The following is a 14,063-nucleotide window of genomic DNA, read 5'->3' on the forward strand; positions in this document are numbered from 1 at the left end:
AGCTCACAACAATTCAACAGGCCTAGATGCAGTCGGTAAGGATGCTGCAGAGGCTGGAGTCATTAAATATTTGGTAAACTGTCATTGTAGGTTTTTTATAAATAAAAATATGAATGAAAACTATTTAATAGGATGGAAAGACAATAACATCAACTCCTCTCATTTGTTTAGACTAAATATTTTAATATGTAGGTGTTGACAAACATGAGTTATTGTGGCATTTATATATATATTTTTATTCATTTTACTGGTCATCTCAGTTTGAATCACAAAGTTTTCTATAAAAGTGTAACTTTCACTTCCTTTCCCCTCAGCATAAGCTGCTTTGAAAGTCATTTTCCAAATACAATAAGTTCCTGAACAAATTGTAAGATCAGTATCGCCAATGCTGGCTTGTATTTTTCTTGGTATCGGCTTGAAAAGAAAACGAGTGGTAACGTATATAACTACCTCCTGATCTAGAGCTTTACACATGAATATCATTTTATCAGCTGTGTATTTATTTGGGCTATAAACATATTTTTACAGTCTTTCTTGGAGATGTATCTATTTATTTATATGTAGCTTTTAGCATTTCTTTTTACATGCATATGGATCGGCTCGATAAAACTGTGACTTCTCTTTGTTGATTGTCAGATGAACATTTAATAGGGGCAGTTCCAATAATCAATGCCATATTAGAGTATTAAGAAATAAATCCTGAATCCTGTCCAGATGCAGCTTGAAACCCTTAGACTGCTATTCATTTATGATGCAATGTGTAGGCTGAACACTTGGCAGTATGAACAGTAATGAAGATGATTCTGCTGCAGCTGGAACATCATTACAAAGCTGTGAACATGTATTTATGGGTCTAGATGTAGGAAGACATTCTTAATCCACACACACGATGACACCACATTCTTTCTAAAAAACATGTTTTAGAAAGTATATGCTAAATAAGCACTGTACTGAATTTGACCCCTTTTACCTCCAGAACTGCCTTGATAGACTGAACAAGGTGTCGGAAACCTTCCTCAGAGGTTTTGCTCCATATTGACATGACAGCATCACACAGTTGCTGCATGTTTGTCGGCTACATCCATGATGAGAATCTCCCGTTCCACCACATCCCAAAGCTGCTCTACTGGACTGAAATCGGGTGGCTGTGGAGGCCGTTGGAGTCCAGTGAACTCATCGTCATGTTCTAGAAAGCAGGTGGAGATGATCTGAGCTTTGTGACATGGTGCATTATCCTGCTGGAAGTAGCATCAGAAGATGCTCCACTGTGGTCATACAGGGATGGACATGGTCAGCAACAATACTCAGGTAGGCTGTGCTGGTTAAACTAAAACACGCTGGTACTAAGGGGCCCAAAGTGTGGCCAAGAAAATGTCCCCCAAACCATTACTTTCATGATGTTTCCATCTAATTCTGAGCCTAGCATCTGAATGTGGAGCTGAAATGGAGACTCATCAGACCAGCAACGTTTCTCTATCTTCTATTGTCCAGTGTTGGTGAGTGTGTGTGAATTGTAGCCTCAGTTTCCTGTTCTTAGCTGGCAGGAGGCACCCGGTGTGTCTTCTGCTGCTGTAGCCCATCTGCTTCAAGGTTGGATGTGTTGTGTGTTCAGAGATGCTGTTCTGCAGATCTTGGTTGGAACCAGTACTTATCTGACCTCTTGTTGCTTTTCTATAATCTACAACCAGTCTGCTCATTCTCCTCTGACCTCTGACATCAACAAGACATTCTGGTCCAGACAACTGCTGCTCACTGGATATTTTCTCTTATTCACACCATTCTCTGGAAAGCCTAGAGATGGTTGTGTGTGAAAATCCCAGTAAATACTCAGACCAACAAACATGCCACGTTCAGAGTCACTTAAATCTCCCTTCTTCCTCATTCTGATGCTCAGTTTGAACTTCAGCAAGTCATTTTCACCATGTCTACTTCACTAGATGCACTGAGTTGCAGCCATGTGATTGGCTGATTAGGTATTTATTTTGACAAACATTTGGGCAGGTGTAGCCTAATGGTGAATGTATATTTTGGTGAAACTGATGGTTTTTTCCAATTTAATTGTAGTTTATATGTTAAAACATTTTTTTTTACCCAAGCAGAAAGTCTAAATACAAATAACGTATTTTACCTGTCATGCATCATTCAATCTGCAGATGTCACCACCTTGACTTGCAGTCACTTGAGACATACTGCAGGTCTTAGCTTGTGTGGAATTTGGTTAGGCCATAGATTTATTGATCAGTCTCCCATCCCACCCATCTCCCATCTCCTTCTCATTGGATGGGCTGTCTCGTGTAAAATCAGGTGAGTCATCAGAATAAGACTCTGAGGGAGCCTTCGGAGTCACTTTCCTTCACTTCATACAAGGAACCATGATACCGCCTCTTACTCTGTCCTTGTTTCCCCATCAATTTAGGCCTAATCCACTTTAATCAAGTGCTGCAGAAAGCCCCTTTTATGGAGAGTCTTTTGATTGGATGTGTGTACTTATAAGTGTGCCTTCGAGATGGAGGTTAGAAAATGCAGAATAGTCTTTTGATTTTGGTTGAAAATATAAGCAGTAACCCATAAAAATAGCTTTTAAATAATTCACTGTACAAGCACAGGCCTAATCAAATTAGCACACACATGTTTATGACAGGTTTTTCATGTGCACCACAGCTGACTGATGAAACATGAAGGAGACAAGAGATGATCAGATACTGCCTCCTCCTCCTGACCAGTCTGCACCCTGCAGCTCTGTCTGACACTGTCAAGAGACAGATGACTTCATTTTAGACTAGATTTGTTGTAAATTAGCTCCACCTGCTGGTAGAAAAATGTAACTACATGCTGTGACCCTTTACTGGCCTCCACAAACCAGATGCAAATGTCTCTCTTCAAAGTATGTTGACTCAGGTCATCTTCTTAAATCTGCAACTATTTCCAAGTGTAGCTTCTTTATACCTTCTTAAATTGTACGCTCTTATTTTTGTCATCTTTTTTTCACTGACTGTGTCACAGCTTAAAATATATTCTCATAAAACACAGAACAGACCCAAGTGCTTCACAAAGAAATACAAGAAATAAGGAAATATACAACCCAACAAACAAATACTAAGCAAAGGCAAGTTGTAAAATTTAGATATTAATTAAATATTTATCACATAAAAGAACAAATTTAAAAAAAGGGAAAAAGTAAAAGAAACACATACAAAACATTTAATAAAAGCCCAACTAAATCAGGCTTCATAAGAATTTATTTATGTTTGAAAAAGAAAAAAAAATTGCAGGTTTTTCTGCCTTTTATTTATTTCCTTTTTCAAGGCTTAACCCTGATTGGTTGAAGCCGCAGGTTCCGCATGCATCTCTGTGCTCTGTGATTGGCTCACAGTCTGAGGAGTAACTGCTGCATCAAGTTACCGCCTGACAGGGAGAGAGAAACCGGAAGTTAACAGCAGCTTCACATTAAAAGTCAAGCAGCTGTTAGTTTCATAGGTTTAATAAGCAACTATTCACAGTGAATCAGGACTATAAGTAGAGTAGAATTGGACAGATAATATACAATTTGTATATTTATAAAAAAAAGAAAACTACATTTTTTTTATTATTGCCACATGTTTTATTTTTATGTTGTTTGATTTATCTTCTCAGTACAACACATTCCTCTATGTGCTCTTCCAACATTTTATTTTAGAAATAGAGGTCAGAAATAAAATTTCTAACCAAAGAAGACAAATGTCTAAACTACCTGATTTTAAATGGCCTGGGATGACAATGATGAGGACATTTATAGGTAGCACAAGCAAACATTCTTCTACACAGGGGCAGTGCATGTACAGATGGATTGAAGATGTCTTTGTTAGGGACATATTTTACACCACTCCACACTGCACACTTGTGTGGTGGAATAGCAGAAAGGCTAGTCTACAGAGACTTCAGTGACTTAAAATGATGTCATGAGATTATTGTGGAAGAAAGTAACATTTTAAAGGAAAAGTCTTTGTTCTCTATTTGTTTTATTGTTATTGTTATTGTTGTTTTGTTATTAAGTGTGAACTGAACCTCTGTTTCTTTCCTTCTCTTTTTACTTTGTTTACTTTCATTATGTCTGAAAAATAAACTTTAAAAAACTAAACTAACTGAGATGGTGCAGTGTGGCTGCTGGAGATGGTACTTTTCAGACTGTTTTGCAAAATTCATGTTTAGATTTATTTGTCCCTGAATTGAAATTGAAATTAAAATTTCTGATCAACTATTTTTCAAACAATGGATAAGCAGCAGAATTTTATTAATTAAAAACTTGTGAAGGCTGCACAGTCGTGTGGTGGGTAGCACTGCAGCCTCACAGCAAGAAGGTCGCTGGTTCAATTCTCGGCCGGGGGGGAGATTCGAACTTTGAGGGCGGTGGCCTTTCTGTGTGGAGTTTGCATGTTCTCCTCGTGTATGCGTTGGTTCTCTCCAAGTACTCTGGCTTCCTCCCACCGTCCAAAGACATACATGTTAGGTTAATTGATGACTCTAAAATTCTCCCTAGGAGTGACTGTGAATGGTTGGTTGTCCCCATGTGCAGTCTGTGCGATGTCTATTCAGAGTGTACCCTGCCTCTTACCTGTTAATGCTGGGATAGCTTACCCATGACCTGTAATGGACTAAGCTGTACGGGTATGAATGAACAAAAGCACCTGATAACCTTTAGCTTTTTATTTTTCTCTATTATTTTCTACTTTTGTTCCAGTGACTTTTATCCCAACAGTAGTTAGTATAGTTAGTATACGTACCTTCATACATGCAGGACAAATATGACCTGTATTTCTGGTCAGTAAGTGATACATGTTTGTGAGATGGCTCCTTAAAAACACAACTTGTGCAAAAACTTCTGGTTTATTTAATTTTCTATGTTCACATGAATGACCATCGCTAAGCATGAACAAAACGATGGAAAAAAAAAACAATGAGCTAATATAAAAGTTTTTTTTTTCTATTATATGATGTCGCATTTAAAAAATAAAAAGTAGAGGGGGAAAAAAATCATGGTTAGAGGCTTTTATTCTGTAAACAGTGACCGGAAGTTGTTTTTATTATGGCCGACTTGTTGGGGTTGCATGGAGTTTGAAATCCTCTGCACCGGAGCGGAGGGTGAGAGGCTCCAGCTCTGCGGTCCAGCGCAAACATGGCGGGCTGTGGAGGGGACGTGATGGGCTCGTGGTCCGGGTCAGGATCGAGGACGGCAGCTGCTGCGTGCGAGCAGGAAGGGAAGCCGAGGAAAAGGAGGACAGCCTTCCACCTGGGCAGGATGAAGTCCCGCAGCAGCTCCACCAGGCATCAGCTGCAACACGAGCCCGCCGCCAACAACAACAACATGCCGTTCATGATCCACAGCCAGATCGGAAAAGAGATCAAACACATCTGCAGCAACTGCAGAGGAGCCGAGCAGCTGGACGGTGAGCGGACCTCCGTTTACTCCCAGAGGAAGAGCAGGGTTGCCGGGGACCGCTCCCTGCCTGCCGGGGGATCAGCTCTTAGATCTGTCTGGTATCAAGTGTTGGTTCAGTCCTGTAGTTTTTCTTTATTATCGCGGTGTTGCAGCATGTTTTCTCGAGGATTTTAGTGGAGTTGCAGCTCATTCGAGATTCAGTTTTTATGGTCAGTGTTGCTTCCCCCTTCTGTGCCTTTTTAGATCCCAGATCCTGATCTGAAAGCAGAAGTTTCTCATCATCTACAGCTTTGAACAGGCCTACAGTAATGATTACAGAAATACAAATACACAGGTTTTTATTAAATTTTTGAAAAATATTTTTATTACTTTTATTTTAAGGGTGTTTTAATATGTAATATTTAAAATAAGACATGCAGGAGCTCAACATGACAGTAAACTAAATAAAAATGGGGGGAGGAACAGAACCCCTCAAATCAGTTGAATAAACCAATAAACACTCCATCCATAAAATAAAAAATAAACAAAATTGATACACACGTGTACAATTTTGAAAAATAATTTTAAATGGGATGTTTTGCCAACTAACCATCCTAGGATATTGATTCTTCATAATTAAGTCTGCTTTAATTACGGCTTTAACTATTAGTAGGTTATCAACAATGCCGCTGATTAACTTTCCATCAATCGTCCAGTCGATTTTATCGACTTTTTGTTTCTGCACTCTCAAATCCCTGGTCAATAGCTCATGAGATTTGCTCAACTAATCTGTGAATTCATTTAGACAATTATCCATGATCATTACTGTCCATCTGCACATCAGTTCCACATTTAGCATGAAAGCTACAACCAATTCATTAAGATGTATCATTGAGCAAAACCTTTTTAAATCTTCATTTATTTATGAAATCATAATATTAATTTAATGGTACATTGCTGTGTCACACCTTATATTTCCATAAAGTGCTTGGAAAACACTAAATGGGTGATTTTTGGAAATTTAGACAGAAATGTGACAAACACAGAGATTTTATATCTCTAAGGAGTTTTAGATTCAGTGTTTGGTCTGAGCATCTTTATTCTAGATTACAGTCTGAACCACGTTAGATAAGATTTCCTGTAAGTTCTTTTCAGAATAGTTCTCCAGGCTTCTTGAAGGACTTTCCAAAGCTCTTCTTTGGATGTTTCCGCATTTTGTCCCGTTCTCTGTCCAGATGATCCCACGCTGCTTCAATAATGTTCTGGAAAGGATCCATCCCTCCATCAGAACTGTTGAGGTTCAGTTCTGGGCAGGATTCATCCCTCCAGACCTGTTGCCACTTCAGTCCAGTTCTTGTGTCTTGTGTAATTTCTCAGCCTTTTCTCCCTGTTTTCCTTCCTTGAAAATGGCTTCTTGACAGCCACGTTTCCATGGAGACTGTTTCTGATGAAGCTTAGGCCAACAGTAGATGGATCAGCTAAAGTTATCTCAGGAATCTCAGACCTGGTCCAGGTCTTGGCTGGATTTCTTTCAGATCAAGTTAATCTGCTGTAGACTGTTTTTAGTCCTGACTCTTCCTCTTTTTTACCTTCACTTGTCCAGTTTCTGCCTCCATGCTGAGATTTGGCCCGTTTTCAGCTCTTCAGGAATCACCTTGTTGCTGCTAAAATCCTGTTTTCTGGCCGTCAAACTGTCTGATCTTTGATGTTTGAAAAATAATATAAAATTTATTTTTTTAGACAATCAGTATGACAATTTAGAGAATATTAAAACAGATTTATATATAAAAAAACACCAGTAGCATTCATTATCACAGTCGACAAAAGAAGAATTTGCTTTTAGTTTTCTGTTCTGTTATTTCAGCCACTTGCAGCTGAGTCGGTCAGATTGTTGATGCTTAAAAAGAAATGCTCTGTCAGCTGAAAACATCTGTCTTGATTTTTTACCAACAATAAAGCCATAAAAACAAGGGATCCAAAACCAGGAATGAACCAGGCACTTGCGTCATCTCATGCTTCTACTCCTGTTTATCTGATCTGGGTTGCTGTTGAGTGACTCAATGTTTCAGGCAGCTGTGAGGTAACAGACTCGGGGTCAGACCGAAAGAATGTCACCCTGCAGTGTGAGTCCGAGCCCTCTGACTCACGGCTGTGCTGTAGGGAGGTGCGGAAGAACAGGACACCTTTATTGGGTTTAACAAACAATGAGTCGAGCAGGAATGCTGTGATCTAGTTCATTAAAGGAGGAAAAAAGCAACCTTTAATCAGCTTGAAATCTGCATGAGTTGAGGGTTTTGTAATGAAATGTTTGCAGCAGAGTCCTGGAACAAATGGAGCTTGTTTTTGTGTATTTGTGCAGTGAAAGTTTCCGTGCACTCTCACCAGGGTGTTATACTACTGAGTGGTTATGTGTTGTTGTCGAAGGGCCTCTCCATGGTTGCTGCTGCAGAGCTGAGCTGACATCCATCTTACAACAAGACCACCTCGGGGCTGACATCTCCCCTTGTCTGTGGCAGCTCACTGGTTTACAGTCGCTTTGTTTTTCCATCACTGACATCCTCTGCAGATTTATTTTTGGCTCTGCTTTGTGTAGCAGCTGTTGGTTCTGTGTAAAGGAAAAAGAGAAAATTCTTAATCTAATAAAAGAATATTAATTTGAACAAGAGCACAAATTTGAGCAAACGTTTTGTGTCTGCTTTCAGCATTCTCAGTGTCTCAAACACATCATCAGACTGGGTAATCGGCTACACAGCTTTGGAAGTCACGCTTGTCTGGTTGGCTGTTTAAGAGTCTGTTAGCAGGATGGCTTGAAATTTAATAAAATATTTTCCATCAGTTCTAAAGTTTCATGTCAATTCCTACAAAAATAAAGAGGGACAACTTAAGATGAATAACACGATTCATTACACCGTATCATTTTTAATTTAACAAAAATGCGGTAACAGTGTGTGGGAAAACTAAGCCCACCCTACAGCTTCCGTAGGAGTTACGTAGAAGCCAGCTCGACAATGCCAAGGAGGAAAGACATCAGCAATGATCTTAGAGAAGAAATTGTTGCTGCCCATCAATCTGGGAAGAGGGTTCAATTTGGAAAACATCCAAGATGGCTGCCAATCTTCTCATGGGCGGACGTAGGGTCTATGATCTCCACGCTGTGGAAAACGCAGATGAAATCGCTGAATTTGACCATAAAATGGATTCCCTTGTAAAACATGTTCCCTTGTGGAATTTGCTCATATGAGGGTGCGATCTGCTTTCCCTGCTAATCTAAGAGTTCTTCAGTGTCTGAGCCTAATAAAGAAGAGAAGGAAGACGAGAGTGAAACGTATGTTGACAGCTGCAGCTCCCTGGCTGTCTCATTTATGCTCCCTTTATGTACATAAATAAGTATGTCCGTTTCAGTGTCACTGCCCTCATACTTCCATGCCTCATTTACGTTGGTATGGTTGTTGGTAATAGATCCAGCAGAGGGCAGTGCAGAGTTCAGAGTTCACCTACGAGTTTCGACGTCGGTTTCAGACAGTAGCAAACATGTCGAAGGTGGAGGAGATTATGGTGATGTGCATTCTCAGAGGGAGAATTTTAAAAAGGCAGCGTTATAGATGTCTGTGGTCTGTGCAGCTATTAAATACATCCTGGCTTCTGTTTCTTCTTCTTTCCTTTCACTGGCCACATGTCAGTTATACAGCTCAGCACTGCCCCCACAGTTCCCAGTGGTACTGCTCCGCCAGCTACGTTAGGCTACTCATTTGCAAGAGATGGAACTGGAACAAATTATGCACATAAAGACAGACAAAGACTCCATATCTGTCTTTAGTGTACAGCATAAATGGGTCTTACAAGACCAACAGGAACACCAAAGTTGTCTAAGAAATGAAGAATGCTACCATAAGCCACTCTAGAAAAACAGAAAAAGCTGCCTTCGTTTTCGGTGAAGTGTTGCAAATAATGAGAAGTCAGGAAACGAGAGGAACCTCAATAAGACCAAATTAGCCCGAGTGTTTGAGCTGCAGGTGGAGGAAGATCCACAGGGAAAATATTAATGATGTTGATTAAACTACTTACGTGTATTAAAACTACAAATAATGTTGGTTGAGCATGCTGCACATACGGGGAAGAAGAGACTACAGCTAGTTGATGAAGCTGGCGCAGGTTCCAATCCGGGCCTTGACCCCTTTGCTGCAGGTCACCCCCATGTCTCTAACCTCTTTCATGTTTGGTAACTGTGTCATAAAGGCCTCTAGGGCTAAAATGAATATATCTTTAGGTAAAAGATATTTTCCTCATGAACTGTTTAAATTTTATACATCCACACTATGATTAGAGACCCACCCCCTTAGAAAAAAGTTAGGTTACAAAATAAAACACAGAATGCAGGCAGGGGAGAAAAAAAATGGAAACTGTACATTTCAGATTCTCTGAAGTTAGCGTGTTAAATGTTAAAGTTCATGACAGTCCAGTCAGAAAAAGACTGAACCAGTGTGGCTTGTTTGTAAGTGTTTCTCTCTAAAAAGAAGATGGCAGCACAGCTTAGGTTTGCAAAGCTGCATCTAAACAAAACACAAGACTTTTGGAACAATGTCCTTTAGACAGACCAGACCAATGTGGAGATGTTTGGTCATGATGCACAAAAAAACAAGTACAGAATATCAGCAAAAACACCAGCAATCAAGGACGGTGGTGGAGGGATGATGATCTGGGCTTGCTCTCCAGCTACAGGACCTGGACACCTTGCAGACATTGAGTGGATACCAAAGTATTCTAGTCAGATGTGAGTCCATAATGATCCCAAACACAGCAGCAGATCTACAACAGGATGGCTGAAAAAGAAAAGAATCAAGATGTTGACATGATCCAGTCAAAGTCCAGACCTCCACCTGGATGAGATGTTGTGGTGGGACCTTCAGAGAACTGCACGGGAACCAGTGCTGCAAACCTCAATGAACTGAAGCAATGTTGGAAAGAAGAATGGAGCAAAATTCCTCAGAGACTGATAATGCAATACAGAAAACCATCACCTCATATTATTCATTAATATGTTTAATTTTATCTTGATACGTAACGTCTTTAGAATTAAAGGAGGAATAGTGACTGAACATTTCATGGCATCTTGAAATGGACCTGATGTTAGTTTTGTGTTGGAACACATTTGGAGGCAGTAGTAAAACTATTTATGTTATTTAAACATTTTATTTTCTCATTCATAATTTTGATGCATAATGCTTATTTTTCTCTTTTTTGTCACATTGATAAAAATGTAGGAGGAAAAAAGAAGCAGATGAAACATTCCTGATTATTGTGTTGTTCCACTTATTTATTTACTTATAACTACACATGAACATATAAACTCTAAGCCGTTATTTTATCAAAAATTCCTAAATTATCCTGAGATTTCGTACTCGCTCTGCGTTTATTGGTGTATTTGTGTGTTCATCTGTTCTTGTCTCCTGAATTATGGGCTTCCCTGTTCTTATGTGTCTCTGCTGGCTTCAGCCTCGTGTTCTTGTTCTGCAGAGGATGCTGTGTGTAATGGGAAAGGTGTCATTGCAAATGGGAAAACTGGGGCATGCTGTAAGGAGTGGCCTCCAGCATGATTACTTTCATGCAGCTCCCTGTGGGGTGAAGGGAATTGCAGTGAGAGGAGGGAGGGTGAACAAGGCTGCTTTTCTGTTAAAGGAAATTTCTCTGCAGACTCTCCTCATTACACTTCGTTTTCGCTGCCGTTTGCTCTCTGTTTAACCTCCCTCTCTCAGGTGCATCCTGAGGCTTCACTTCCATTTTTCTTTTTCCTTTTTGCCCCTCCCAGTCGCTACATAAGCTTTCTGCTGGTGGAGCCACCTAACACATAAACTGTGATTAAGGGCAATCCAAATTAGCTTTACCTGACTTGATTATCTACCTTCTACTGGCAGAACGTCCCCTGACATTTGAAGCTGAGACAAGTGATCATCTGGTTTCCTTGATGATAAAAGAACTCCATTATAAGAATTCGAAATGGTATAATTGTTTTATGTCTGGCATGAAAATAAACTGCAAAACTTAAGTAATAATTTCTTTTTCAGCTGCAACAAAAGAAAAACTCCAAAAAAAGAATTAATTAGACTTAATTTTAGAATTAATTTGTCAGTTTATGGTGGACTTCTGAAAGGACTTTACCCCTCTGAAATGTATCTCCTTTATCTCCCCAGCTTCTCTGTGCATCAGTTGTTTTATTGCTGCATTTATTAGAATTGTTCTGCTGTGTTTCAAAAGCCTCCACCTCGGTGTTTGTACAGGTCAGAGGTTAAGGGGTTAACCATCAGGCTCTTTCTCGCTAGGATTGTTCCAGAGCATCACTCGAACCGAGTCACGTCCAAAAATACAAAAAAACATCATCAAGCTTAATCAGGTGTTGTTTGTCTGCTTGTTTATCACGTTGTTGTCTTTCTGTCTTCCAGCTGAGGAAGTGGAGCGGTTGGCCGCAATGCGCTCTGATTCCCTGGTACCAGGCACACACACACCTCCCATCCGCCGGCGGAGCAAATTCGCCACTCTTGGACGTCTGTTTAAACCCTGGAAATGGAGGAAGAAGAAGAGCGAGAAGTTCAAGCAGACCTCTGCCGGTGAGAGCCCAAATGCTTGTAAACGCTACACTTCCATTAGCTCCCAGTTCTGCACTTGTTCCTTTCTGCAATCTACTTCACTCACATCTCTGACAGCAGATAAATGTCTCGCTGTTGCACCTAGCAACAGACGCAGTGATGAATGGGAGCTCAGAGGGGCTGTGCCGCAGAGCAAAGGGTGAAATAGAGGCTGCAGCTTTGCTGCTGTATGATGGTGATTGTGGAAGGCCTCCGAAGCCCAGACGGGCATCAGAACATTGAGCAGACCATAACCACCACAGCACTGTACCTTGATTCCATCATTTACTCTAATAAGTTATATATGAGAGATAAAGTCTGTAGCAAAGAAACAAATTAATTTAAGAATAGAAAAAATAAAAAAAACATTTGAAGACATAGTAATGAAGACATGATGTTACCTAAAGCCTAAAGCACACATAACGATTTTTGGACTGTTTTTGTCACGATCTTTGTCCAAAATGGGTCGTAGCCGACAATTGGGAATATTGAACACGTTCAGTATTTCAGAGCCGTTTTCTGAGGAACACCGACGACTCGTACGTTCTGAAAGCGTGGATGATGACATGGTACGGAATGTAGCCAATCAGCGAGCGAGCTGACTGGGGAACAAGGAAGTAAATAAAGTCTGTGTTCACGCCGTCTCCAGTCTGTTATTTTTTTCAGTTCTGTATTTGTCTGTTCACAGCAGTCCCATGACCACCATCATTTCCTCGTCCTATATATCCTCCTCCATGCTGTGTTGTGTTTTCCGGTTGTTGCTCTGTTTTTTCCTCTATGTTTCGATGTTTGTCCGGTTTGGAGGACTTGATTGTTGATGAGTTGCGGGACGGCATCGTCATGTGTGTGTTGTTATGTGATCACATTTTCGGAGCAGACCACACACAGTTCGATCAAAACTGATATTTTTTATCTTCACGTGTGAGGTCTCGATAAAAAATCTCATAAGATTAAAAAAATCATTTTGTGTGTACCAGGCTTAAGATGTGAAGCAAATTAAAAGGCTTATTTACACAATTTAAATTTTGATTTCAATGTATAACCATTCAGACTAGAAGCAGTTAATTAAAGAGTGAAAGAGTCTATAATTAATGTTGGTGGCAGCAACACATTAGCTTAAAATGAAAAATTTTGTCTCCAGTAGAGACTGGAATGTCTCTTTATGGTTGAATTAACTCTGCGTGCAGAGAAGCGTTCCCTATGTGAGGAAATGTCTGTTACATATGTCCACTTCAGAGCTACAATATTCACCCGGTGCAAAGCTGTGAAGGGTTTGATTTGCATTCAGAAACAGCCGCTGTTGTTGCTTCTCAGCTGGATGAATCGTTTTACATCCTGTTCTCACAAACACAGCAGAGGGGTGACGAGAGGCTTCCTACAGCCAAGCTGTTCTCCCAGCTGTCGCAGCTTTTTTAATTTTTTCCCACTGAAACCTTCCTCCTTCCTCTGCATCCACAGAACACACATTATTCATCTTATAGCACACAGACATATACACTCTGCTTGCTGCATGTTGTGTGCACCATGTGTTTTAGCTGGAGTCCAGCCATTATACAGTCGAGGTGCATTAGATAATTGTAGCATACATGATTGATCAAGGTTCAATACAGAAGAGTTTCTTTGTGTTTTTAACAGGAAGAAATACTCAACTTTATGTGCAAATAGAAGTTTGCTAAAAACCTGCATATTAAAATGTTAAGATTAGATGGTACCTTATTTTTATTTATTTAGTTAAAATCCAGATTGGCCAAAGTAATTAAAATCAATTTTCTGATCCACATTAGTCCAATTAATAAAGACTGGGTTCATATAAATCAATAAAAAAAGACAATTACATAGAATAATTAGCTAAGGAAACCAATGCAGTTGGTATCAAATCTTTTCTTTGATTCAATCTTCAGTCCTGAGTGTGCACAGGCGACAGTGGAGAGGAAAAAACTGACCTTGACAGGAAGGACAAACTTCCAGCAGAACCAGACTCAGGAAGGGTGGCCATCTGCTGCGACTGGTTGGGGGTGGAGAGGACTGGAAAGAAGGGTCAACAAGCA

The 14,063-nt window shown here is 40.0% G+C and overlaps 1 protein-coding gene across 3 annotated transcripts in view; it reads left to right on the forward strand.

Annotated features, from left to right (window-relative positions):
• Positions 1 to 14,063, forward strand: part of phactr1 (phosphatase and actin regulator 1) — a 43,572-nt gene that overhangs the window by 14,397 nt on the left and 15,112 nt on the right. For 2 of the 3 annotated variants that reach the window (XM_042006193.1, XM_042006194.1), the window contains exons 1-2: positions 5,093 to 5,423; positions 11,833 to 11,997. In XM_042006193.1, coding sequence (XP_041862127.1) covers positions 5,153 to 5,423; positions 11,833 to 11,997 — 436 coding nt within the window. In that variant the 5' untranslated portion in view covers positions 5,093 to 5,152. Of the gene's footprint in view, positions 1 to 5,092; positions 5,424 to 11,832; positions 11,998 to 14,063 lie in introns of those variants that run through there. The other variant, XM_042006195.1, reaches the window with a different exon arrangement.

Source organism: Melanotaenia boesemani, chromosome 14 (assembly GCF_017639745.1).
Source record: "Melanotaenia boesemani isolate fMelBoe1 chromosome 14, fMelBoe1.pri, whole genome shotgun sequence".
NCBI lineage: Eukaryota > Metazoa > Chordata > Actinopteri > Atheriniformes > Melanotaeniidae > Melanotaenia > Melanotaenia boesemani.